The following is a 27,167-nucleotide window of genomic DNA, read 5'->3' as shown; positions in this document are numbered from 1 at the left end:
TTATTTTACGTATAAAGAGTTGGCATAAATTTCTTTTTTTTTTTTAACAAGTGAATATCCACTTTTCCTAATTTAAGGTGCATCTATTCTATATTGGAAAGTTGGAATAAAGTTTGAGCATATTTTTTACAATTTATACAAAAAAATTGTAGAAAGCAGAAAAAGGGGAAAAATCTCTCCAAATTTAAACAATGTAGCATGTTTTTATATTTAAGAATATTTTCTTTTGAACAGGGTTGCAAAGTTTTTGGCATTTATATACGGACAGTAGTTTTGCAACAATGTAACCTTTCCAAACTGGCTTTTCTGGTCTAGCTTATAGAAATACAGTGGGGGAGACTTTAAATCAGGATATCTTGGCCAGTGCCACCTGCAAAGATTTGCTGGGTTAATGAGAGTGACTTCCCAAATATTTTACAAATTTAAACGTAGGGAAACATGGCTCTAGACCCTAGGGTTGTGGTGGTCCCTGGAGGCCTCTTCTCAGGAAATCAGCGCTGCAGGTGCTGGGTTTCAGTGCCCCCTCCCTCGGTCATTCCGGTCAGGGAGGGCGCTGGCCACCTTCACACTGCGGCAGGACCAAGGCAGCACGGCGGCAGGACCAAGGCAGCACCGCGGCAGGACCAAGGCAGCACCGCGGCACTGCGGCAAACCAGCGCGCATGCGTGGCTGTCCACAGAAGCAGGCTGTACGCATGCGCGAGAGGGCGGAACCGCGATAGGGATTACCCTGCGTCGCAGCTGCAGGTTCAGTGCTGATCGAGCGGCAGTCAGAGATGCTCCACGCACTGGCGTGAGGAGCGGGCAGCAGCAGCGCAATGGAGCGGGCCAGGTCAGCCGGGCGGGGGACCGTCCTTATCCAGGCAACCTAGGGGGTGGGCATTTATGTTTGCTCAGCAGATGTTCAAATCTGCAGTAATTAGCAATCGTAGGAGAATCTGAAATCCGAGCTCTAAAATCCTTTGTTTTGGAGAACCAGAGGAGACACCTCAGAAGGCTGAGGTGTTCAGGTCTCCCTGCTCCAGCGGTATCCTGTGCCTCTCATCGCATCCTCTCTCGTTATATCGGGCCTGTTATCACATCGACGTGTTGCGGCCTGTTGTGCCCAGGCACTTCATGTGCTGCCTGTCCATCTCGTTGTGTCCTTTTGCAGACAGCCCTTTGTCCAGTGGGTCTGAGGCAGCGACTGAAGCAAAGTTCGGGGGCAACAGGGTAGCCGCAGTGGTAGGAGGGGATGGCGGAGAGAGGTGGTGTGGTGACCATGGCAGCTGGGAAGGCGAGGGGCGGTGTTGGGGTGGCCATGGTGATGGGATGGTGTTGAGGTGTCCGTGATGGAGTAGACAAGGTGAGATGGGCATGGCGAGTGGGGGGAGGGGCAGTAGTACGGTCGGTGCAGCCCTGGGGATGAGGCTGTGGGATTGTCGAGGTGGTAAGGAGGGGTGGCGGGGAGGTTAAGAGACAGCCGTGGGAGTTGCTATATTCCCTGGGAGTGAGGGATAAAGTTGGGAGACGTTGGGCAGGGGGAGGGGCAGCCAGTGGCCATGATGGCTGTGAGCAAGAGGGGTAGTTATGACACGGGGGAGCTGGGAGTTGCCACGTTGGCGTGGAGAAAAGGGTCATTGGTTGGATGGTCATGGCGGTGGAGAAGGTTTGACTGCGTGGTCCTGATGGCGAGGAGGGGGCATGGATGGGGAAGTGGTAGAGGGATGATATCTACAGGACGAGGGGGCATTTGAGCCACCCAGAGAAGGACATTTATTTTGTGAAAGGAGACTTGTACCCCCACTGAAGAAAAATGAGAACATTATATTTCCTGTTCCCCGAATTTCCTTTTGTGGCGACTAACCTTGATTTTTTTTAAACTATCCCTTCCTTGAAATGAAGTGATGGCTGCAGAAATTTTTCTAATTTTGTGGCTGTTGTAGCGAGAAGATAGTGGATAAGCATGCATAGATTGTTTTGCGTCTTTCCTAAAAGCTGTAGTGAGATTCTGGGGCTGGGTGCCTTTTGCTGTCATTGTCTTTGCCTGGCGTTCGAAATCCGATCTTGGAACTCAGTCTGGGGCCAGGCTCTTGCGCCGCCCTGCGTCATTGTGCGGCTGCTCAAAGATGGCGGCTGCTGCAGAGGCGCGGGTCTGCGCAGGCGTGTGGCGGGAGGTGGGTAGCCGCCCCCTCCCCACAGTGCCCTAGTGGAGGAGGGGCATCTCAGCACACTCTGTGCCAGGAATTTTGGCTACTTCATTTCCATTGCCCTGCAGTGGGGGAAGGGTGTGGCGTGTGCATATGCGTGACAGAGAAGGCAGTTGCCTGCGCCCCACCTGGGGTAGGGAGGTGGGGAAAGGTCTCAGTCTCGCCTGGTGGTGACAGCAGCTACGCTTCCACCTGATTGAGACAGTGGCCTTACCTGATGTTCTGCAGTGAAGGGCAAGGACATGGTTTTATGCAGCTTCCACCTGGCAGTGGTTGCCCCCTCCCTACAGTGCTGCAAGTGGGGAGGGGAGAAGGGAGGGGAAGAGGTGGAATTAGTACAGTCCGCTGCTGTAATGCGCCTTTCCTTTTCTGCAGGGGGGGGGGGTTGGGGATTGGGGATTGGGAGCCAAGGAGGGTGTGGCTTGCCCCAAGACCAGCTGTGCTGTTTGAGGCAGCCTCCATCAATAATAGAGCAAGCGCAGGATATTTAAAATATTTTTTCCCCGAGTTTCCAGAAAGGGTCTACTTTTTCATTTTCATTTTGTGGTTTCTCCCTTTTTCGTACTGTATATAAGTCTAATTGTTCTCCATTTTCGAAGTGGAATCAGTAACCTCTTATGTAACTCTGTTTCCGTTGGCTTTTGATTACCGCTTCCAGAGTTGATAATTGTACCTCTGAGACAACTTAGAGTGTTGTCTTTCTTAATCTTTGGATATTCCATTTGGATCCCTGACTCATAGATAGTTTCCTTAAACCGCTGGGATGGGGCATGGTTGACTCTAAGTTGAGGAGGAGCCAAACACTCTGGCCCTTCCCAGGCTTTTAGGAGATAAGAGCTGTGAGTTGGGTGTGCACAGAAGAGGAGATCAGAAAAGTTTAAAAAAAAAAATGTCGTTGGGCTGGGGGTATGGGTTGGGTCAGGGAATTCCTACCCTCAGATTTTTAAGTTAATGCTTTGATCATTTTTGAAGTCGTAACTACTATGACAATTTGGTGAGAAAGGCTAATGAGTAAATTGTCTGTTTTAGAGTAAAAAAAAAAGAGTTTTAATTTTTTTGCTTTTTTTTTTTTAACTGAGGTTCTCCCCTTGCAGGTTTTTCATCTGTTTCCTTTTTTTATTCAAATAAGTCTGTCAGAACTAGTGTGTTTGGTTGTGCTTGGTTGGAATGTAAATGTAAGGAAAAGGTAAATCTAGAGAGCAGAAAATCTTTGTTCTTGAAATCCTTCCCTTCTAATAGTTTGAAAAATAGTAGCGGTCTTTAATATGTGTGGGGTACCTATTCTGTGCTATTTTTTCCCTACTTTTAGGAAGATACTTCAGATTTTCTTTTGCTTTAACTTTGGATCATTCATCTCTTTTTCAAGATGACTGTCTGGTCTGGTCCGCCATCTTGCGGTCTTTCTGGGTCGGGAATCCAATATGGCGGACTCGCAGGTCCTGGCCTGCTCCTGCCAAGCTCTGAAGTTTCAAGTTCTCTTCACTGCCCCATTAATATGTGGCTCAATATCAAGAATTTTTTTTAAATGGAGAGAGAGTATGGGGTCTTCCTGGGTTTTAGGACAAAGGTTTTAGTTCAAGGGATTGTTTTATTGGCAAGGTAGTATTTGATATTTTTATTTACAAAACTTCATTTGTATTATCTTTTCTTTGTTTCCCTTTACCATGATTCCAGTGTTTCATGGCTGAAATATTTCCCCTCATTTATGGTTATTCTACTTATTTATTCCTTACTTTCTCTCTTCCTTTTCTTAATGTGCCAACGTTAAGATCTGTTTCTAACATTTCACATTCCAAGGCCTCCACTTAATAGTTGTATATTTGACTCTGGTCTGTGCTGCCTATTTTTAGAAAAAATTCTTCTAGTAGTAGGGTATGAGTAAAGCCCTTACCATGGCAGGGATAGTGATGCTTTCGATCCCCTTTCCTCAGTGTACATTCGCACTTTACCACTGGAGAATCAGAAAGGCGTTTGGCTTTGGGAAGGAGGGTACTCACATCACCCCTTCTCCTGCCCCTCTCCTTTACTTCTGACCCAGTCAGGAAGCTTGAGTGAGAGTAGTTGTTGGTTAAGGCAGCTTCCTTCAGTGAAGGTAGAACGTGCATGTATTTTCTCTTGTTTCTGAATGGCAGTTGTCCCAGAATTATAGTTTTGATGTTTTCCCAAGTTTTTTTTTTTTTTCAGGCACTGAATTGCCTATGGTTTTGGCATCTTCTGTCTTTCTGTCCTTAAATGTCTTGTAAGTGTGAGGATTTGTTAGCGTTGATATATGGCTGTTAGTGACTACATCTTAACCTTTAGATCTTTGACACAGGAGTTAATCCCACTTTCCTCTCAAAGCTATTTTATGAAAAGATGCCATTGGCTTAAGCCAAACTGGGAAGGTTTAAAGACTGCTGGCAAAAGACCTGAGAGAAAGATGAGAGAATTCAGTGTTCTGTGCAACATAATTTTAGGAGCTGTCAATTTCCTTCTTTAAATTGAGAAAGGTAAGTTTGAAACCGCAGGAGGAGGGTAGACCTTATTTTTCAGGGCCTTTAGGCTTTAATTTTAGGATACAGGATTAGCAACCCTGCTGTTTTAGGAAATAATGTTTGCCTTTGCTATAAGCAGAATGGGGTTAGGGGTACGGAACTGGAATTTTTGTATAGCCTAGTAAGATAATAGTCGCTTGGGCTCCAGATAGGTTTAAGGTTAATTTTGAAGCAGTCTGTGGTGGAAGTATTTGGAGAATTGGTTGGGTGATTATCCATTTGTTCTGTGCAACCAGTGTGGGAAGATGATATGCATACTCCTTTGAAAATGGATATCCATGAGATTACTTAATGTTTGTATTCACTTACAGGGAGTATGTTTTGTGTTTGTATTTTTCATATGTTAAAACAGTACTCAAATATTTAAAGATGAGGAATGTTCCAGAACAAACTCCTGTTAATTTTGATTATCAGAAATAATCAACAGTATTAACAGCTTGAATGGTGTGGGCTGCTGTGCCTTTGAGTAGGGAATACCAGGTCAGCCAAGTGGCCTGGCTTCCTTCAGAAATAGCCGGGATCAGAAATTCTGCTCTCCAAGAACTGTTTTGTGTCTTTGTTAAAATATTATTAGCATTGTTTTACAAAAATTGTATTATACTAGGCATAATGCTTTATAACTTCAGTATTTTACTCATAAATAAACAGTTGTATTATATTTCTTTTTTTAGTTTTATGATTACCTATATGTTTTAAATTGTTTTTATTGTAAATCTTTACAAACATACATTCCATACATGGTGTACAGTTAATGGCTCACAATATCATCACATACTTGTGTATTCATCACTATGATCATTTTTTGAACATTCACTATTCTCCAGCAAAAGAAGGAAAAAAAGAAAAAACTCATACATACCATGTCTTTACCCCCCCCTCATTTTATGGTTTAATTATAAGTAGCTTTCTCTTTTCTTTATTGGATTTATTATTCAGTTTTGAGTACCAATCAAATGTATTTATAGATGTTCAGTGGGATCACTTTTTAGTTTTATTTGCTATTATAAGCAATTGTGGTTGGATTATATTTCTGTAAGATAATTCAAACTTTTAGAAGTATGATTGCTGTGATAAAGATTATACTTTTAAAAAATTTGTTTCAGGTTGTGCTTTTTTTTTTATTAATTAAAAAATTAACTAACACAACATTTAGAAATCATTCCATTCTACATATACAATCAGTAATTCCCAATATCATCACATAGATGCATATCAGGTTGTGCTTTTAAGGATAAGATTACACTTCTAAAAGTTTTATTTTCCCCAGTTTCTGATCAAAGCTAAACATTTTTAGTGTTTTTAATTGTGAAAATCTGGGATATGCATGTTTGGCTGTATTTTTTTTTTTTTTCCTGCAGAGGCAGGCACCAGGAATCGAACCTAGGTCTCTGGCATGGCAAACGAGAACTCTGCCACCAAGCCACCGTGGCCTGTGCTTGGCTGTATTTTTAAAATAAATTTTAACATATTTCTAAATGCTTTGCTTTATATTCTGCAAAGTATTTTCACTTTTTTATTCTTTAAGCTTTTATTTACCAGCAGATACACATTTGATTATTAGATCTGGTCGAGGGTCATATTTGAATATAATTACTATATTAGTCTCTAGTTCTTTTTTGTTTGTTTGTTTTATTTTCTTAGCTTGCCACCTCTCACTACTCCGTTTACAGCCCTCCTTTAGCTTGGGAAGAAGATAGTCAAAGGATGTACAAATTAGCAAGGGACCCTAGTTTAAAATGACTAGATCAGAACAGGGTGTGGGGTGCCTACTGTTAGGATCTCACGTCGTTTCCTTGTTTTTAAAAAAGTTTTATTGTATTTTTCCTGCTATCTTTGTTGAATTTTTATTGAATGTTTTGATTTAAAGCATATTTAATTTTATGGAAAATTAGAGAAAAAATTGTAGTGGCCTATCACTTTTTGGTTTTCAATATATTTCCAGATTTTTTTAAATGAAAAGTGATAGGGGATACAAAATTAACATTGGTTGCATAAAACTTCATTTTTCCCCCTGAAATTCTTAGGTTTCTGAAATGTTGATCTCTGGCTTGGAGATGCAATTAGGAAGAGTGTGTGTGTATATATATTCACGTGTATGTATTTATCTAGAACAGCATTTTCAAAGTAAAACTGTTCATTCTTGATTTTGCATGTCCTTTAAAAATATGTAGTCAGAAAATTGAACTGGTGGAATATCTGCTTTTTTTGTACACTGGCTCTTTTTCTTTTCTGATTAGGAATGACCATGTTTCTCCCCACCTCTATTTTACTTTTGGGGACTCATTTTTGTGGAGGGATTGTGCTAAGATAGGAGACATTAAAATTTTCCATGTTTTTAGCTGTTCATTTTTGTTGCTGTATATCCAGCCACAAAGTAAATTAAACTACATGAACACTTCCTTTTTCTGGGGTCGATGATTAATTTCAGATTATTGTATGCTTCAGAGCAATTTCTGGCAAAGTGTCTTCATTTTTAATGTGTTCATTAAGAGGTTTGGGTCTCAAAAATGTTAGCAGTCATATAAATTATAGAAAGAAAAAGCTAGCAATCATGAATTTTAAGATGTTTTGTGAAGCTGAAATGTAATTTTAATCTGGCAAATTCAAATCTGGTATTGCTGACTTCTTTTCTAACCTCTATAGCTTGTTTGGAAGGGAAAAACAAGTGTGTTGGGGTGTGCCTGGGTGTGTGTATTGGGGTTCCTCCTTAGATACCTGTGCCTCTTTTATCTTGTCCAGGTGTATTGTACAGAGGTCATTAGTTTGCATTCTGAGAATTGAGCAGGTTGAAAGTTGGTAGCTCCATAATACAATTCAGTGGAGGTAGACATTGAGTGTTTCAGTGCAGTTTATTTTTTAATTCCTCAAAGATCTTTCACAAAGACTATGTGGCCATGTGTATATATAAATATTTTATATTGATTAACATACCATGAAATTGATACTCTGAAGTAGAAAATTTATGATTTTTAGTGTATTTACAAATTTGTACAAGCATTACCACTGTCTAATTTCAGAACATTTTCATCACCCCCAAGGAAACTGTGTACTCACTAGCAGTCACTCCCCACTCGTACCTATTCCTCAAGCCCCTGAGAACTATGAATCTACATTCTGTCTCTTTGGAGGTGTCTATTCTTAACATTTCATTTAAGTGGAATTTTATAGCTTAATGATAGTCTGTTTTATTGATTGATATACCATACCATACCATACCATACCATACTGCATTTTGTATAATAGTTCATCAGATGGTAGATATTTGGGTTGTGTCCACTTTTTGGCTAAGATAAATGATGTTACTATGAACTCATGTACATGTTGTATTAACATAAGTTTTCATTTTTCTTAGTTATAGTCTTAGGAGAGGAATTGCTGAGTTAACATTTTAAGGAACTGCTAGACTGTTCACTTTTTTTTTTTTTTTTTTACCTCTTGCAGACTATGAGAGTTCCAAATTCTTTAACTTCTCACACTTTTGAGGTTTGAAGTGGGTATCACATTGTACTTTTGATTTCCATTTCCCCAATGACCCTAGTGAGTATTTCTTCATGTACTTATTGGCTATTGGTAGATCTGGAGAAATGTCTATTCAAGATAGTTTACCTTCTTTTAAATTAGGTTGTTTTTTATTTTTGTTATAATAATTCTTCACATATTCTGGATCATAAACTCTTGAAATGGATCTAATCCTATGATGCACAAATATTTTCTCCAGTTCTGCCATTGTCTTTTCACTTAACAGTGTCCTTTGAGGGAAAATTTTTTCTTTACTTTGAGAAGTCAGATTTATCTATTTTTCTCCAGTTTCTTGTGCTTTGTGTGTCATTTAAGAATCCGTTGCATAATCCAAGGTCACAAATTAGCAATGTATATAATTTTATCATTTAAAGATCTATTACATATGACTTATATAAATATTTGAAGTTCTTGAAGCAGTTAAACAACATAGGGTAGTTAAGCCATTTGAGTTACTTTGATTTTTCAGTCAGTAATAACTAGAGTAATAACTGACTTATATTTTAGTTTTTTAAAAAAATAGCTAGGATTCAGAGAATTTGCTTTTAGAATATATCCTTTGAATTCTGCCTTTGAATTATTATGCTACATGACATTTTGCAAAATGCCATTTTTTCATATCTGCCTGGATTAGCATTTTTAGTTTGCAGTTTTATTAGTAGATCCTGCAATTCCTTCCTAATGTGGAAAACCCAGGGGAAAGATTTCATTCTCAGTCTCTTGGAGCAGCCATTTTCTTTTGTAAATCCTAGCAAAGCAACACTTGCATAGGAGGTTGCTTCAGTAAATTAAACTTTATGCTTATATCATACAATACAAATGTATATATTTTTAAAATAATATTTTTTTTCTAAACCATCTTTGGAAATAGCTATTGCATACTTGGTAGGGGAGTGTGATATTACATGTATGTATGTTGTGCTGTGAAAGGGCTACTAAAGGGATAAAGAAAGTGGTTTAGGACAGATCCTGCCTGGTAAATTGATTAAGACCTTTGAAATTTTGTCTTGTGTTTAATTAGATTGCAAACACTTTAAACATTTAGAATATATTATTGTTCTAAGTATAATTAAGTAAATTATCGTTTCATAAATTGATGAATTCTAGCAAACAAATCCCTGTTTTTCTATTTCAGGGACCGCTTACACCTGAGACGGACTACAGAACAGCACGTGCCAGAGATAGAAGTCCAAGTCAAACGTAGAAGGACAGCCTCATTGAGCAACCAAGAGTGAGTATGACCTGAGTTAGGGAAGTAGTGTAATTTTCCCATCTGTATAATCTGTGGATGAGTAATTGGGATTGATAGTCTCTAAACCCTGCCTAATATATATGCTCAGGAATCTCTTGGTGACTCTTCATGGTTATGGCTGTGTGTTTTAATTGTTATCCATCAATCTTGCACCCTCTCCCAAACTTTAATTATTGGATGTCAGTCTTCCTGGAGGAATTGTGTGGGTACTAGCTTTAAAGGATCTATAACAAGTTTTCATTCCTTCCAAAAAACCCAAAGCAAAATTGAAGAAATAAAAGCCAAACCAAGACACAACAAAATATCTCCCCAATCAATAGTGAATATGAATTAGAAGTTCAATCTATTCTCCTGGAAATGATGGTTGCTCTGTTTTCAGTAGATATATCACCAAATAGGCTCTTGTTCTTTGGTGCTGCAGTTTCTTTCCTGTTTCTTGACGTCTTGTAAATTTAGAGCTTGGAGGCTTCTGAATCTACACTCCTCTGAATCTCATTCCAAATTCATATTCTGCATTGTAGGACATAAATACTATATAGGCTGCATCTTACTTAGATTTCACTTAGTCTTTTGGATTGCAGCTTGAACCCAAATGGGAAATTGCAATAGGAAATAGTCTTTTAAGTCAAGTTTCAGGGAACATATTGTTTTATCTGAAACGCTTTTTAGAGCCATGTTAGGTCAGAGATTTAATTGCCATTTGATAACAAAGGAAGTAGAACTGAGAATGCCCAAATAAAGACTTAAAAATACAGTGATTGGAATGTGATGTTTTAAATAGAGTAAAATGTGAAAAGATAAACTACAGAGAAAATTGGAAAAATTTATTATCCAAGTCCCATTTCCACACCCAGCTGCTTCTGAATAGTTTCATGTATATTATGTTTTATCATTAAAGAAAGACTTTTAAAGCAGTGCCTTTTTAATACAGTATTGTAATCTCATTAAGGCCAGAATTCCCTATATTTAGAGGCCAACTTCTGTGTGTTTATGTGTATAATATCTGATTTATTTCAGATTCAGTTATTGGCTCAATTAAAATATTTTGTGGCCCTTGCTGCATACTTTTAAGTGGTATAGTGTTTTCCTAATAATTTTAATGACATCAGGACCAGATATTATTAAATTGTTTATTTTACTAATTTGATTTTTGTGTTGATAAAGCATACCTTTATGATATTTCTCCTGTATGTACTTGGTTTAATACTATTTCTGTTTTCCTCCAATGTAAGTTATGCCTTTGTCAATTGTTTTCTTGGATGTTTTCTATATATATATAAAATGAAGGATTTAAAAAATAAAAATCAATTTTCCTGTTAGATACATATTTCCAGTTTTTTTTTACTTTTCTTACTGTTGAACTATCAGATTAAATATTTTGGTAAATGTATTGTTGTTTAATTGTATTGAAGATTAAAATGTCCTTTCTAGGAATTAGAAAAATATTTTAAAATCATGGCTTGAGAAATTTGGGAAATGTAGTTGTTAGCAGATGATTTTTTCAAATTGTTATTGTGTTTGCATCTCCTTCTGCCTTCTGCCATAGCACGGTCTCTTGGCGCAGGACCATTTCTGTCTCCCTTGCACATAGCTGTCATTCAAGGTCAGTTCATGTTTTGTATAGACACATAAGGTGACTAGAGCCCTGAAGAAGAAGCCTAGCTTCATGTATTAAAAATCCCATGTATTAATTTAGTTTGCTTTATTTCGAGATGGATGTGTTCAAAAGGAGAAAATTCTGTTCGGTGTACTTTATTGGTTCTTGTTCTTGGGATAGGTAGGTCCTTATCTGCACTTAAAGATACAAGTCAATCGACCGTAACAGGGACTGTAAGGTTTCTTACAGTAATATCACAGTTGACTGGAAAGATATTAGGGAAGGGCATATTACCTCCTTTATATTGTATCAGAGGTGGGACAAGATAGAAGAAAAGATCAGCAACAAAAAATTGTTTTTGTACTTTGGAGAAAATAACTATAATTTAGTAATAATCCTACAATTTGTAGTGGTTCTGACTTGTACCTGGTTTTCTATAAATTGTTAGATTATCACAGATGTAATTGAGTCCCTTATATAACAAAGACAGTTTCCATCATTTATGTAAGCCTTTTTGTAATTTTAGTTAATCCCTGACTTTTGGAAATACAAATATTAAAATTTTAGAAGACTTTCTATTTTCAATGTGATTTTTGTTCCCACTAGTTACAAATAGTAGTCTGTTGTACCCTTTAATGAATGTTTGAAGAATCATAGTGGGGTGAGGGATATGATGTAGTATTCTGATGACTGTTTTCAGGCTTTTCTCATTAGCCAACACAATTTGTAACTTTCTTCACATCTACCTAACCACAAGATGAAATTGAAGCCAGATAGGAAATATGTTAAGAAATTTTCTCTGGGATTCCCTGCTTTACTAGTAGATGGTTGCCTTACATAGTTTGAGAGCTGTTAAACAACCTTGACCCTGGCAGTTCTTTATTTTAGGCAGTAACTTCTCAGGAGGTTCAGCATGGATAATATCCTTAATGGTTTACAGAGAATAGCTTATTTACTGCTCCCTGAAAACAAACAAACAGATACCCCTCAATCAGGTGATAAAGGATGTTCCCAGATAAGACGTTTAGAAAGCAAAAGTGAATGATGGTTGTGGTACCTATGATGTTCTTATGAGACTTTATAAGCCTAAAGCAGGTCTTGGTTTTGTAGTTCCCTGGGTTTATCCCTTAGTTCCTTGACCATCGTCTTGTTCAGGCTCCTACCTGTTTCCTGTTTTATAGTTTCTTCAAAAAGTAATAGAGGGCAGGCCATGGTGGTTTAGCAGGCACAGTTCTTGCCTGCCATGCTGGAGACCCGGGTTTCCAGGTTCAATTCCCGGTGCCTGCCCATGCAGTAAAAAGAAAAAGGTAATGGAAATCTCTGACCCTAAATTAGGATTTCCTTAAATGTAAGGGTCTCTATTTTTTTCTTTCTTAATGTCATCCATATAGATACTTATCTCCCTATCACTTATGAATATGTATATAACCTGCTCTTGTCCAGGTGTCAGTTGTACCAGAGGCGATCCCAGCAGCAGCAAGTACCTGTGGTGGATTTCCAGGCTGAACTGAGACAGGCATTCTTAGCTGAGACACCAAGAGGTGGTTAAAGCACTATTGGAACATCGAGAGAGCTGATTCAAGTGAAACCCAGGTTAGAGCTGATGTAGTAATGATATAAGGTATAACTAAACCATTAAAGAATAGGATATTTGGGGTTCTCTGTATTGTCTGGGAAAGGTAAAAGAAAAGAAAAAAGATTCTTTTTCCTAAAAAATTTCATATCATAATTATGCTCATTGCAGAATGTTTGAAAAGTAAAATCAGGCCCTAATATTCCTGCCCTGATACTTTTGTCATTTTTCTCTATTGCCCAGTAGTCTTTATAGTACATGAGTATTTTTTGTGTAGTTTTACCTTTATTTTTGCTGTATTGATTATTAAGTTAATATTAAATTAAATATTTTATTAGAAGTGGTTTTTTTTTGAATATCTTGCTAGTGAATATTTTATGATTCCCTTTTGTGGGCGACTTCATTTTTTTTCTGCTGATAGTTTTAAAAAATCGCCAGTGAAGAGCTTTGCATTTAGATAAGATCATTTATTCATATATGCAGTTGTGAAAATAAATTGGATCAGGTTATATGAACTTATGGTACAGGTTCTAACTTACATTATGAAATACTATATTAGTATCATAGTTTTAAAAATTGTGAGAGTACCAATCACAATACACTTCTCACAAGCATTGATTTTAATTACAATATCATTTATGCTTGCTGAGTTATAAATATATTTCACATTCATTAGCAATGAATTTTAGAGAAGCTTAATATGTTTCCATGCTTATTTACTAATTAGTCCCTGTTTATTGTTTTGTCTTTTTATTACTTTCTCTCTTCACCAATGTATTTCCATCAGCAGACAATGTAATAAAATACTATCTATGATTTTTCAATGTGATGTAGATTTATTTACAGTCTGTCTTTTTATGTTGATTGCTTACATTATTAGGAAAGAGTTACTCAAAATTTGAGATTAGTAAAGTGCTTTGTTTTTTTCCTTTGTAATTCTCTTTTATTAGAATGTTCTTATTCCATAGGGTTTAATAGAAGAAAATGGGAGAAGGGAAGGTAGGGGTTAGTGATTTTCAAGACTTTTTCTTTTTGTTTTTGATAAACTACTTTTTTGTTTTTGATATGCTACAATTATTTGGCCCTGTTTCTGGCCACCACTTAATAGTTTTAAATTTAAGGAGACAAACAAATTTTCTAGCATGGATAGTCCTGCCTTGCTGATTCTTTTCCATAATATTTTCCAGTAATTTCATGGACTTGGGTTGCAAGGAGATAATGGTTTTTGATAATTGTCCACCTGTTCCTCAGAGTAAGGGCTTTTTTCAGTGCATTGGTATAGATAGACATTTTAAAAAAAATTTTGTTGTGGAAACATACAACACAAAATTTCTCATTTTATCCACTTTCATGTGAATAAGTCAGTGATAACTATTCCTTTCTAAACATCATGCTACCATCACCACCATCCATTCCCACAACTTTCTCTTTACCCAAAACAGACTTTGGACCCATTAAGCAGTAACTCCCTATTTCCCCTCACCTAGCTCCTTGTAGCCTAATTTACTCACCATTCAGTAAATTTGCTTAATAAGGTATGTCATGTAAGTGAAAGTATACCTTATTTATTTATTTTATTTTTTTGTGTCTAGCTTCTTTCACACAACGTGATGTCTTAAAGTTTCTAATACATGCTGTAGTATGTATTAGATCTTCATTGCTTTTTATGGTGGAATAATACTACATTTTATATGTATACCACATTTTATTTATCTTTTCACATGTTGACAGATACAGGTTTGCTTCTAACTGTTGGCTATTGTGAGTAAGGTTTCTGTGAACATTGATATACAAATATCTTCAATTTTCTTGGGTATGTACCTAGAAGTGAAATTGGCTGGAGCATATGGCACACTCAGATACTTTTTCGTTCCTCAGTTACATTCATTCACATCGCCTGTTAAATTAGTGTAATATTATTTAAATCATATATTATAATCTGCAAGGAGGACTGTCTAATTTTTTTGATGATCAGAATTTGTTTTAGTCTCCATGGCTCATCTACCTAAACAGTGCTAGTTATTAGTATCACTTTAGAGCAAAGGGTCTGCAAACTCTCTGATACATTGCTTTTTTGTAAGTAAAATATTGGTATACATCCATGCCCATTCATTTATGTGTGGCCTCTATATTCATTGACACTGTTATACCAGATTTGAGTAATTGCCACAGATATTGAATGGCAGAGAAGGGCTAAAAACCTAAAATACCACCTGTCCTTTCAAAGGAAAAGTTGACTGACTGCTGCTTTAGAGATATAGGTCAAGGAATAAAACACCACAGTGGTGCCAGTGGGGATGGTGGTACTGTTGATGATATATTTACAAGGTAGAGTTTCCTGTGTAAAAAGGTCAGGTCTAGGAATTATGCTAAAGACTTTTGTACAGCTAAGTGGATAGGTAAGATATTTTAACAATTGGTAACTTTTGTTTTATGTTTTGATCTAAAGCAGGCAATAAATAAAGAAAGATGGGAAGATAAATTAAAGACTTTCTGTATTTATGTTTTTGAACCACAGCATTAGGTTGACTTTTCTTTCAGTCATTGTATCCATTTGTCTTTTTTTTTAAAAGCTGGTTAGTTTCAGTCATGTTGGTGAGCTAATTCAATTTCTGTTTACTCTTCTTAGAAATGTCTTTCACTAATGTTTCTTCATTTCATTAAGCAGTCCTTATGATTATCGTGTATAATGAATAAATCAGTCTAGTCACTGAATATTTAACAATTTACTTTTCCCTTTTACCTGTTTTCAGTAGTTTTTGTGTTTTTATAATTAGCTAGGCATTATGAATAATAGTTTTATATAGTTTACTTCAAAATTTAGTATCTAAAATCTTAGCATGTTAAATATCTAGTTTTGGACTGAGGGAAAAAGTATTTATGACTCGTCTTGCTACATTGCTTTAAGAGATCATTATAAGCAGTGGTTATTATCATCAGAAATCATTATTCCACAAATAGTTTCAATTAAGGAAAATTGCTATCTTGTGGTTTAATTGGCATTGCTTTTGTGGTTGAATATTTTCCATATTGTTGTATTTTCTCTTTTTTTAATGCACATTTTTCTATGGAGAAAACAGATTTGATTTAAGCCACTAGTGGAGTACCATTTATTGTGTTTGCTTTGGCAGTTTGACCGTGCTATTTTACTTTGTCTTAAAGAATTATGCATTTTTTGTGGTTTAATAATTTGAAAGTCCAAACTTCAGTTCTGAGAATTGACTTGAGAATTGCAGGTGTGAGGGATCCCAGGGTATCTTGTGTCAAGGACTCAGGGCCATGTTCTTTGTGTGCCCTTTGGACTGAAGATATTTTTACTGTTGGTGCAGTGTGATGTCCTTGATCTTTTATCTTCTTCCTTATAAAATGTTTTGTTCTCCTTTGTTGTGCAGATAAGTTGCATCACTGTACAAAGTGGCATACCATCTCCTTATAAGGATTGCAGTGTGTTAGATTTAGAGAACAAGAAATAACTGTCTCTAAATTTCAAATCCATCTTAAGGGACACCTTTTTTCACCTTTTCAGGCTGTTAGCCCCTATTTTGAGTTGTAAATGAAATGTATACCTCTTTCACTTATACATTTTATTAAGACTAAATTCCCTTGTCCCTGTATTCTCTTGGTCTCCAGTTCTTTGTTTGAGCCATAACTTAAATCACCAGATGCATTTAGTACTTACCTTGATAAGGGTGTGATAGCATTGTGTGTGAGGGGTTTAGTCAGCTTCAGATCAGATGGTGGATAGTTACAAACAGGATTCTTCATCTTCCCTTTTTTCCATTAACTATTCCATAAAGAAACCTTGTCTGGATCTCTTGGTTTTATTCATCAAATGTCCAGTGAGATACAACCTTTGAAACTGATGCTGGATTGGAAATCTATAAACTATTTTGGCACATGGAGGTAAAAGCTTTGTCTGATTGACAAGTTGATTAAACTTGTATCAATATATGTTTATTTTGATGCTGCGTCCCATTTATCCTCATTTGAGAAATCATAGGGTTTTTTTTTTAAATTTTTGCTGTTTTTCCATTAAATGAAGTCTTAGAAAAGGTGCATAAGGCTCTAGTGGTTTCTTCTATTACTTTTCTGTGGAACATGGTAACCCAAAACGTCCCATACTCCTTAATCACCCCTATTATTATTTTGTCTTTATTTAATTGCTCATCTTCACATACATTGGATAAAGGCATGTCATTCAAAAGGTTTTTTTTATGATCACACAGTCACGCAGTAAAAGCAGTCATCAAAGATCAAGGTTACTGGATTCCAGTTTGACAGTTTCAGATATTTTCTTACAGCTATTCTAATGCTCTAGAAACTAGTAGAGGCCTTAAATTTATGAAAAAAATAAACTTACTAAGAAAAACTTTTATAGAGTCTTATGTAGAGCCCCAAGAATTCTCTCAGGTTTTTCAGAGTACAGTTGATTGGGACTTAGTATACTGTAACAATTTGCAATATCTGGCTAAAGCTTGCATAAGAACAACCTTCAGAATGACCTTGACTTTATTTGAAATCTCTGAGCCACAGAAACCTTACTTTGTTTCATTTTTCCCCCGCCTTTTGGTCAAGAAGGCATTTTCAATCCCTTGGTGCCAGGGCCAGGTTTATCCCTGGGAGTTATGTCCTACCTTCCCAGGGAAATTTACACCATAAGAAGTGATGTCACATGTAGTGGTGAGGGTAGTGAGTTTATTTGCAGAGTTCATTTAAAAAGAGAGGCCACAACTGAGCAACAAAACAGGTTCTCTGGGGTCACTCTTAGACATAATTATAAGTAGGCTTAGCTTTGCCATTTCAGAAATAAGTTTTATTCGGGCAAACCTCCAGATTGAGGGTTTGGCTTATTAAATTGGCAGTCCGTAATGCTTGAGCAAATATCAGGAATTTTTAACTTTTTAAAAAACAGTCTTATTATTGGTTTATCTGTTAGATACCATTAAAATACATCTGCTATATGTGTATAAATAATAATTTTTAGTAACATAACAGAATCATATGCCCATCGATTCTAGTTTTTGAATATTTTTTATCACCCTTGTGTCCTCTCGCAATCATAATTCCTGTACCCTTCAGAACATTTATGAGATAGATGGGCGAAAATACATGTGTATTGTATTAGAGTCAGTTATGATGAGTGTTAGAGGAGTGGAGACAGTGTTGAAGGTATGGGTAGATTGCTTTCCAAGGAAATCTTCAGATAATACTCACTGGTAGTTTCCTTGTGGGGAACAAAGGTTAGGGGAGGTATGCTGAGTAATCCTTAGTTTACTGATGCAAATTGCAAACGTACTTTGTAACCATGATATTTGAGGTATCGGGAAATTATTTTTTAAACAATAGGACCCCTCTAGGTTTTCCTGAGCATGTTTTTAATTGCCATCAAATTTTGGGAATTAGAGGGACACACACCACCTACATACATCTTAATATCCTTGTTAACTATTACTTTGATATAATATTCTCTTAAGATCTAGTACCATATAGCTTTATGTGGGAAACTGTGTTCCTTTATTTCCCTACTGTGGTGATGTGATGCTGCTGTAATTAAAAACTACCATGAAATTAATTTCATATTCACATCCAGAAATTATTCAAAATCTGTATGAATCAAAATTTACTGGGTGGGCAATGGTGGCGCAGTGGCAGAGTTCTTGCCTGCCATGCTGGAGACCTGGGTTCGATTCCTGATGCCTGCCCATGTTAAAAAAAAAAAATTACTTAACAAATTTACTTATACTCTTACCAGTTTTTCTGTATTGAAATCAGTAGAGAGAAGTCTTAATTGGAAATTGTTGCATTGTTAAATGTACAATTATATCAGATTTTGTTTATGGTACTCTATGGATAGAGCCAGATTTCTAAAAGTAATGTAATGATTTTTGTGTTTTTTTAATGATTGTGAACAGCAGTTTGAGACCCTGTACCAGTTCTGGCTAAACGTGGTGGTCATATTTTAATAGCATAATTTTAAGCATATTGGGAAAATTAAAGCTTCTTGTTACAATACATGTCCCTTCAATTACTGAGGAAAATTACCCATATCCCCATTTATGTATTCAGTGGTTGTATACCCCTTTTGAGATAGGAAGTCTTAAGCAAATATGTGGTAGTAAATTTGATTCTTTGTGAAGAAATATAGCACCATTTTGAAGTAGCTTTAGGGGAAAAAATAAAATAATTCAGTTGAAGAGTTCAGTCAAAAAAATGAAAGATTGAACTGACTCAGCAGTCATGGAAAGGGAGAAATTTGAGGATATCAGAATGTTGATACAGTGATGACTTGGTATTAGCTTTGGACCAGAGAGAGTGAAGTACTACCTTAAATAAGGAGGAAGGAAAAAACACTATTTTTGGAGAATGGAAATTGAAGTTTATATTTGGCATGTTAGAGAATTGCCAGGTAAAATTAAATTCAATAAATTTCATCAATCCTAGGTTGTGGCAAGAGTGGGAATAGTTAAATTGGGTGACTTGGTGGATATTGGGATCACAAAGGACGAATGTTTTTGAGTAAGTTATGTGTAATTTTCATGCAAAATTGTCTGCCTGTTTTAAAGCAATGTAGATTGTAGTGCAGCTAGAACATGCTTTCCTCTGCAGGCTCCATCTACTGTTTGAAGCTTCTGCTCAGCTTGCGTTCTTTGTAGGAGAACCTGCACATACCTTTATCTGTAGCCTTCCCCTAGGTCTTAAGGATCCAGAATCTTGACTGCGGATATTGGATTTGGTGGAACAGCAATCATGGTAAGATGATTAAGGAAGAGGGGTGGGAATCTTGTAAGGGTCCAAAAGAATGTTTTTCTAAGGTGTAGGGTGAATTTTGGGTTCTCAGTGTAAAAAAAACAAAGCAGTCTGTCTGGAGAGAGTCAGAGCTGGATCCATTTCCAATAGAGGGAGAGAAGAGACTGGAATGTAGAGGGATGGGGTGTTGAACAGTTTTGATTTTAGCTAAGTAACGGTTGGTGGGCATTCTAGAGCATGCATTTTCAATAGCAACGTTACAGCACTCAGTGAATTTATGATGGTTTGCAGCCTGCTAAAGGGGCACAATACATCATATATAGCATATTAAAATTTCGTTGTGGGTTATTTCTCCTAAAATAAAGTATTTTGGGGGAAAAATGAAAAAAAAATGGTTGAGAAATGGTGATTCAAAGTTCTAGTTGATATTGATGGGGTGGGGTGTGATAGAATTGTGAGAAGACTTTGGGGATGAAAGAGTTTATCATGTTTGCATTGGGTTGATGGGAGTTGCAAAGTTTTTGATAGAGGAAGGAATTTCCTACATTTGGGTTGGTATCCAAGGGAGAAGAAAAATTATACAGGATCAAGTGTTATGTAAGAGGATGAGATTTGATTTGGGAAAAGAAGGGGATTAGAATGTAAAGACATGCATTAGAATGATAGCACTCTAAGAGAAAATAGACTCAGTTACCATTATGATGGGATAACTGCCCAAGGAGGTATTCTGAGAAGTAGAGTTATGTGTTGTCCTCTGTCCAAATTTGTTCCAGTATCTTGACTAGGTATGGAGAGATGGAGAAAGGAGAACAGGGTTAACTTTTGTTAAGTTGAGACCAAGTTTGGGTTAGTATAGGATTGAGGAACAGACTGGACAGGGGTAGTAAATTAGGCTTCAGACAAACTGATTATTAATTCTCACCCTACTCCTTCCAGACTGTGGGCAAGAGCAGCAAGATGCTACAGCACATTGACTATAGAATGAGATGTATCCTGCAAGATGGCCGAATCTTCATTGGCACCTTTAAGGCTTTTGACAAGCATATGAACTTGATCCTCTGTGACTGTGATGAGTTCAGGAAGATCAAGTAAGACCTGTTTGGGTGAAGGCAATTGAGATAGAGGCAGTGGGAATCCAAGGCTGGAGCAGAAAATAGCATAATAGAGGGAGGGTAACGAGGAGATAGAAGAAGTATTTACAGAATTGTTCTGTTGTCTAACCTCTGGGTCTCATCTTCTAATTGGATCAGAGTCTCCCAGTCTTGAAGTTTTGCATCCATGAAACTATTTCAAGTTTGTAAAAACAAACATGAATCTACTTTTAATGAAATTGTACAGTATGATGAAATACAATTATGTTATGTCTCAATTGAGCACAATATAATCAGTTGGTTTCTGTGGCAGTCTTTCATACTGAGGGAATCCTGGTTAAAGTAGAGCATAGCAGTTGTTCTTCATGATTGAGGAGTTAGGATAGGATTGAAATAGTCAAGACCAATTCTAAAAAATGCCAGCCTCTGTGTGTCCTGTATTTTGTTTTAATCATTGTGTTCACTGTTTATTTGCTTATCCCCAAATGTTGCTCATTCATCTGTGATCTGCCCATCACGTTTTTTAGGGATAACAATCTGTTGAAAGATGGAGAAGCCTTAACACAGGATACCCTCTTTACATATGTGATTGGGAAGCTTCTCTAGCAGAGTGTCATTCCAAATATTTTGATCAATGTTTGTGGTATCTGTAGACATAAAGGATGTCTTTTTGAGCAGAACTTAGAAGGCATCATCACCCAAAAGCATCAGCTTGATTTCCTCTATCCCAACAGTTAAAGATGTACCATGCAGAATTTTAACATCTTTAATGTTAACTTCAATTTGATTTGTAAATATGAAAAGAGATGTTTGACTTTGACTGTCATGGTCTAATATAGTCTCTCAAAATTGAATTAATGGAATCTATGACCTTTCTTGTTCTTTGCTTTCATTTATTCTCTGTCTCCTTTGTACCAGTTTGGATTGTTGCAGAAATACTAGGATGGTAGATGTGTCAGTGTTACTTTTTTTTAATTTATATAATCTACTGTTTTACTTAAAAGTATAGATATCCTTATGATGGTGATAAATAATAAAGAATGTATTTGATTAGTACTTCAGACATATTCTTGATTTCTCTTTTGACCAAGTTAAGAGAAGAATTTCCATTTTGACCAAGTTGGGAGAAAAATTTCACCTAAATAATCCTTTAATTCATGTATATTACTCTATTATAATACTTCATGGGATTTTACAGTGGTATTGTATTAATTGCTTTTTACTTATATAGTGTAATGTAAACCCGATTAGATAAAAAGTGAACATTAATCCAGTATTTGCTACTGGCATGTGAAGAAACTACAATCTACAATCAGTTTAATTTCCCAGTGTTACTTAGTAAGTGGAAAGGTCAGAAATAAACAGGTACCTGATTCCGAAGCCCTTTTTCTTTACCATTTTATATGCCATCTTCTTTTCCCTTCTTACCCTTCCTATTTATTTCAGTTTTTTGTCATTTGTCATCAAGATTTATTTATTTTAAAAATGATTTTTAAAAATATTACCTGTCTTAAAAGGTTTAGTCGTGCCATTTTTAAAAATTTATTTATTAATTAAAAAAATAAAGAAACAAAATAAAACAGCATACATAATCAGTAATTCACAATATCATCCCTTAGTTGCATATTCATCATTTCTTAGAACATTTGCATTAATTCAGAAAAAGAAATAAAAAGACAACAGAAAAAGAAATAAAACGAACACAGGAAAGAAAAAAGAAAGATTATACCTACCATACCCCTTACACCTTGCTTTCATTGATCACTGGCATTTAAACTAAATTTATTTTAGCATTTGTTCCCCCTATTATTTATTTTTATTCCATCTGTTCTACTCCTTTGTTGACAAGGTAGATAAGAGGAGCATCAGACACAAGGTTTTCATAATCACACAGTCACATTGTGACAGCTGTATCATTATTCAGTCATCCTCAAGAAACATGGCTACTGGAACACAGCTCTACATTTTCAGGCAGTTCCCTCCAGCCTCTCCATTACATCTTGGATAACAAGGTGATATCTACTTGATGCATAAGAATAACCTCCAGGATAACCTCTCCACTCTGGAATCTCTCAGCCATTGACACTTTGTCTCATTTCCCTCTTCCCCCTTTTGGTCGAGAAGGTTTTCTCAATTCCTTGATGCTAAGTCTCAGCTCATTCTAGGGTTTTTCTCAATCCCTTGATGCTGAGTGTCCATTCATTCCAAGATCTCTGTCCCACGTTACCAGGAAGGTCCACACCCCTGGGAGTCATGTCCCACATAGAGAGGGGTAGGGTTGTGAGACTGCTCGTTGTGTTGGCTGGAGAGAGGGGCCCCATCTGAGCAACAAAAGAGGCTCTCTTGGGGGTGACTCTTAGGCCTAAATTTTAAGTAGACTTGACCTATCCTTTGCGGGGTTAAGTTTCATATGAACAAACCCCAAGACTGGGGGCTCAGCCTGTAGCTTTGGTTGTCCACACTGCTTGTGAGAATATTAAGAATTCAACCTGGGGAAGTTGAATTTCTCCCTGTTCTCACCACTCCCCGAAAGGGGCTTTGCAGATATTTTTCCACTCACTGATCGAATCACTCTGGGATTCATCAGGGCATCAATTTGGACAAACCAGCAAAATCTCATGTCCTACCTGAGAGTGCCATTTGTTTTTGTTTTCAAAGAGAAGAAATTACTTTTGCCCAAGTGGAGTGTCAAGGAAACTTTTTGGAAAGAATTGAAGTTTGCTGGGAAAAGAGTTTTACAGTTTACCATGCTGTACTTAATTTATGTATCTCCTGATTCTTCTGATTCTTAGGTGTTTTTGTTTTTGTTTTTTTTAAATCACAGCTCAGGAACTGTTTAAGTATCTATTTGATGCCTAAGTGAACATCTTGATATTAGTTACTTAACTGATAATTTGTACTATGTATATGTGTTTTGTATAAATTTCAGTGAGTGATGGATTCTTAACTAAAATTTACTTATGATTTTTAGGCCAAAGAATGTGAAGCAGCCAGAGCGTGAAGAAAAGCGGGTTTTGGGTCTGGTGTTGCTGCGTGGGGAGAACTTGGTTTCCATGACTGTGGAGGGACCACCCCCCAAAGATGTAAGAAGTTGTAGGGCAGGACAGAACTTTGATATGGAAGGGCACTGCTTTATTTGAAATATCTGCAAAATTAAAGAATAGCAATTAAAGGCACATTATAGTAAACCTTTGCTAATGAAAATATACTCAATATTTTATGTCATTTCTTGCTTGTTTGTACTTGGAGGTTAAGGGTTTTCTGCTAAATTAGTCTCTGCACTGGATAATATCTGGAAAAGGTTTGGACATTACTGATTTATTTTCTGTTGTTATAGTCATAAAAGTGGATGGGTTCATACTTCGTCAAATATAGTATTCAGTTTGAAAATCTGCACATTTATTCCTTTGAGTGCAGAACCAATAGTAGATAGGTGGCAAGTTGAAGGGGTGGAGAGGAGTGATCTTTTTATGAATAAGGCTATTGAGAACTTGGGTGAATCATTTGGTTTCAAGGTCTAATTTTTAAATTTCAGACTGGCATTGCTCGGGTGCCACTTGCTGGAGCTGCAGGAGGCCCTGGAGTTGGGAGAGCAGCTGGCAGAGGAGTACCAGCTGGTGTCCCAATTCCCCAGGCGCCTGCTGGATTAGCAGGCCCTGTCCGAGGGGTTGGGGGACCATCCCAACAGGTGAGAAACCTGGAGAGGGTTTTATTCTAATGGGAATTGGAGGCTGAAGCTGAGGAGAAATGAAAACGGAGTCTCCCTTCTGTACTCTGTCAGTATAATAGTTGCAGAGGTAACAGAGGGACAAATATGCAGGAAGAATGGATTTTAACTATCTAAATTGACCATTGTCCTATTAAACCCCCTTAATAATAGTTACCACATTTACTTGACTTGTAAAGAGAAGCTTGAATATACCAGGTTTGTGGAAATGCAAAAGGGATTATTTTAGTTAAGAAGGAATTATGTTTTTAAAATGTGTATAACATAAAACTTGCTTTAAACAGTTTAAGTGCGCAATTCAGTGGCATTAATTAAAGTTAGAGTGTTGTGCTACCATGACCACCATCTTTTACCAAATCTTTTTCATCCAAATTAGAAACTCTTTCCTAGTTACTCAACTCCCCACTCTCTTCTCTACTCCCCTAGGCCCTTGGTAATCACTCATATAATTATCATCTGCATTTATTCACTTCTAGATTTTCATAAAAGTGAAATCACAATTTCTGTCCTTTGTGTCTATATTATTTCACTTAACATAGTGCTTTCAAGATTCATCTATGCTGTAGCATGTATTAGAATTTAATTCCTATTTATGGCTGAATAACACCCCATTTTATGTAGGTAACCACATTTTGTTTATCCATTCATCTATTGAACACTTGGGTTGTTCCCACCTTTTCACTAGTGCGAATAATACAGATATAAACATTGGTGTTTAAGTCTCTGGTTTCAGTTCTTTTGGGTATATACATAAGAGTGGAATTGCACTATATAATAATTCTATATTTACCTTTTTTGAGGAATTTTCAAATTGTTTTCCATATTGGCACTATTACATTCCCACCAGCAATGTGCAAGAGTTTCAATTTCCCTGCATGCTCTCCAGTACTTATTTTGCATCTTTTAAAAAATAACAGCCATCTTAGTGAGTATAAAGTCATATCTCATTGTGGTTTTTATTTGTGTTTCTTTAATGTGTGTAGCATCTTTCATATGCTTATTGACCATTTGTATATCTTTGGATAGGTATCTATTCAAGTACTTTGCCCAGTTTTAAACGGAACTGTTACTCTTTTTGATTTTGAACTGTAGGAGTTCTCCACATAGTCTGTATATTGAATGCTTATCAGATATGATTTGTAACCATTTCCTCCCATTCTGTAGGTTGTCTTCACTTTCTTGAAAATGTCCTTTGAACAAAAGTTTTGATTTTGTTGAAGCCCAATATATCTATCTTCTGTTGCTTATGCTTTTGGTGTCATATGTAAGAATTCATTGCAAAATATAAGGTCCCCCAAAATTTCCCCTTGTGTTTTCTGATTTTAGCTCTTTTATTTTGGTTCATGTGTGTTGATGTTTTTAATGTTAGAATTGTAGGAAAAGCGTGAAGCTGCTATAATTATTTAGAATTTAATAATTGGTGACCTCATTTATTTTCTGTGCTTGGAAACTATTGTCTTTTTGACCATGCCTTCTCAGGTTATGACTCCCCAGGGAAGAGGCACTGTAGCAGCTGCTGCAGTAGCTGCTACTGCCAGCATTGCTGGAGCTCCAACACAGTACCCACCAGGTCGGGGAACCCCACCCCCACCTGTGGGCAGAGCAACCCCACCTCCAGGTAAGGGCTTGATGAACAAAAAAACAAAATAATTTGGTTCTTAGGTACAGGCTTCATTCAGTCTGTGTTTTAGTCTTGTATTATCTTGAGGAAGTGATGACTGAAAATACTCTCTAAGAATTGAATTAGGGCCCAGCCCAGGTTCCTAACTAGTCACTTGGAGATTATGTATTTTATTCTTCAGCATACAAGATTTTTTAAAACTTTTTTTATTGTATAACATAACATGTATACAACACAAAGAAAGAAAAAAGCAATAGTTTTCAAAGCACTCTTCAACAAGTAGTTGCAGGACAGATCCCAGAGTTTGTCATGGGCTACCTTATGATCCATACTAGAGTTTAATGAAAGGCTGTGGACTCTTCAGTTGAGGATGATAGATGGGAGTAATGGCCAAAGAAAAATGGTTAGGCTCCCGTTGTGATCTGGGTCCATTTCTTTAAATAGTAACTTTTGACTGAATTCTTTCAACTTAACTGACTTGAATTATGAAGCTTTATTTCTGCCGATTTTCTTTTGTAGGCATTATGGCTCCTCCACCTGGTATGAGACCACCTATGGGCCCACCAATTGGGCTTCCCCCTACTCGAGGGACGCCAATAGGCATGCCCCCTCCAGGAATGAGACCCCCTCCACCAGGAATTCGAGGTGAGCGGAGTACTGGTGCTATTGGACTTTTTAAGTTCCAGTGTGCCCATTGGTGGTAGCCGGGGACCTGGATATTTGTATGCTCTTTTAAAAATAATCTTACGGAATTCTGTTTTCTCATTTCCAGGTCCACCTCCCCCAGGAATGCGTCCACCAAGACCCTAGGATTCTATTCATCCTTTCTAATCACTTTTTCCTGCAGTGCGTCTTGTGAAACTGTAGATTGTTTGTGAGCTTTTTGTCTCCTCTTTGCTGCATTAATATTAGCAAATAATAAATGAATAGAGCAATTAAATTGTCTGTTGATTTTGTTGATAGAGTGAAGACTGATTTTTCTGGGGTTGAAGCTATTATGAAAGATGAATCCTGTTAAACAACTCATTTAAATCATTTTTCTCATTGGTGCTTTTGAAAAAAATAGTATGACACTTTTCTGCTTCCTAACTTCACTAGTATTGATCAATAGAAGCTTTGTGGAAATTAGTGATGAGGGAGATTAAAAGTTTGAGCTAAGATTCACACTGGCCTCCTAGCTCTTCTATAGTACATTATCTGAAGGAATATGTGGATAGGATGAAAGATCCTGTAAGGCCATGTATGTGCTAAAGAAAGCTGTGGTACTGAAATCAGACTATGCTCATTAAATCAAAGCACTTATAATAGGAGTTAAAAA

General features: G+C 36.8%; 2 protein-coding genes across 3 annotated transcripts; both read left to right on the top strand.

Annotated features, from left to right (window-relative positions):
• The first annotated feature begins 697 nt into the window (after positions 1-697).
• Positions 698-12,664, top strand: SNURF (SNRPN upstream open reading frame). Its single transcript, XM_077123997.1, has 3 exons — positions 698-831; positions 9,377-9,472; positions 12,534-12,664. The coding sequence occupies exons 1-3, from the start codon at positions 818-820 to the stop codon at positions 12,637-12,639; spliced, it is 216 nt and encodes a 71-aa protein (XP_076980112.1). The 5' UTR covers positions 698-817; the 3' UTR covers positions 12,640-12,664.
• Positions 12,606-26,789, top strand: SNRPN (small nuclear ribonucleoprotein polypeptide N). 2 transcript variants are annotated; one of them, XM_077123996.1, is made up of 8 exons: positions 12,606-12,683; positions 19,356-19,413; positions 20,347-20,498; positions 23,473-23,584; positions 24,037-24,189; positions 25,708-25,846; positions 26,369-26,494; positions 26,622-26,789. In XM_077123996.1, the coding sequence occupies exons 2-8, from the start codon at positions 19,411-19,413 to the stop codon at positions 26,657-26,659; spliced, it is 723 nt and encodes a 240-aa protein (XP_076980111.1). In that variant the 5' UTR covers positions 12,606-12,683; positions 19,356-19,410; the 3' UTR covers positions 26,660-26,789. The 2 variants fall into 2 exon arrangements, with proteins under 2 accessions (XP_076980111.1, XP_076980110.1); XM_077123995.1 differs by lacking the exon at positions 12,606-12,683 and having other exon boundaries at positions 19,292-19,413.
• The last annotated feature ends 378 nt before the right edge of the window (positions 26,790-27,167 follow it).

This window comes from Tamandua tetradactyla, chromosome 12 (assembly GCF_023851605.1).
Source record: "Tamandua tetradactyla isolate mTamTet1 chromosome 12, mTamTet1.pri, whole genome shotgun sequence".
NCBI lineage: Eukaryota > Metazoa > Chordata > Mammalia > Pilosa > Myrmecophagidae > Tamandua > Tamandua tetradactyla.
This window is presented reverse-complemented; position numbering and strand designations above follow the sequence as displayed.

What these genes read in the sequence shown, in the direction of transcription:
- SNURF (XM_077123997.1), top strand. An exon ending in GCCTCATTGAGCAACCAAGA is followed by an intron (nt 9,473 to 12,533) that starts GTGAGTATGACC and finishes GCTCTTGTCCAG; the next exon opens with GTGTCAGTTGTACCAGAGGC.
- SNRPN (XM_077123996.1), top strand. An exon ending in AGGGACCACCCCCCAAAGAT is followed by an intron (nt 23,585 to 24,036) that starts GTAAGAAGTTGT and finishes TTTAAATTTCAG; the next exon opens with ACTGGCATTGCTCGGGTGCC. An exon ending in CAGAGCAACCCCACCTCCAG is followed by an intron (nt 25,847 to 26,368) that starts GTAAGGGCTTGA and finishes TTTCTTTTGTAG; the next exon opens with GCATTATGGCTCCTCCACCT.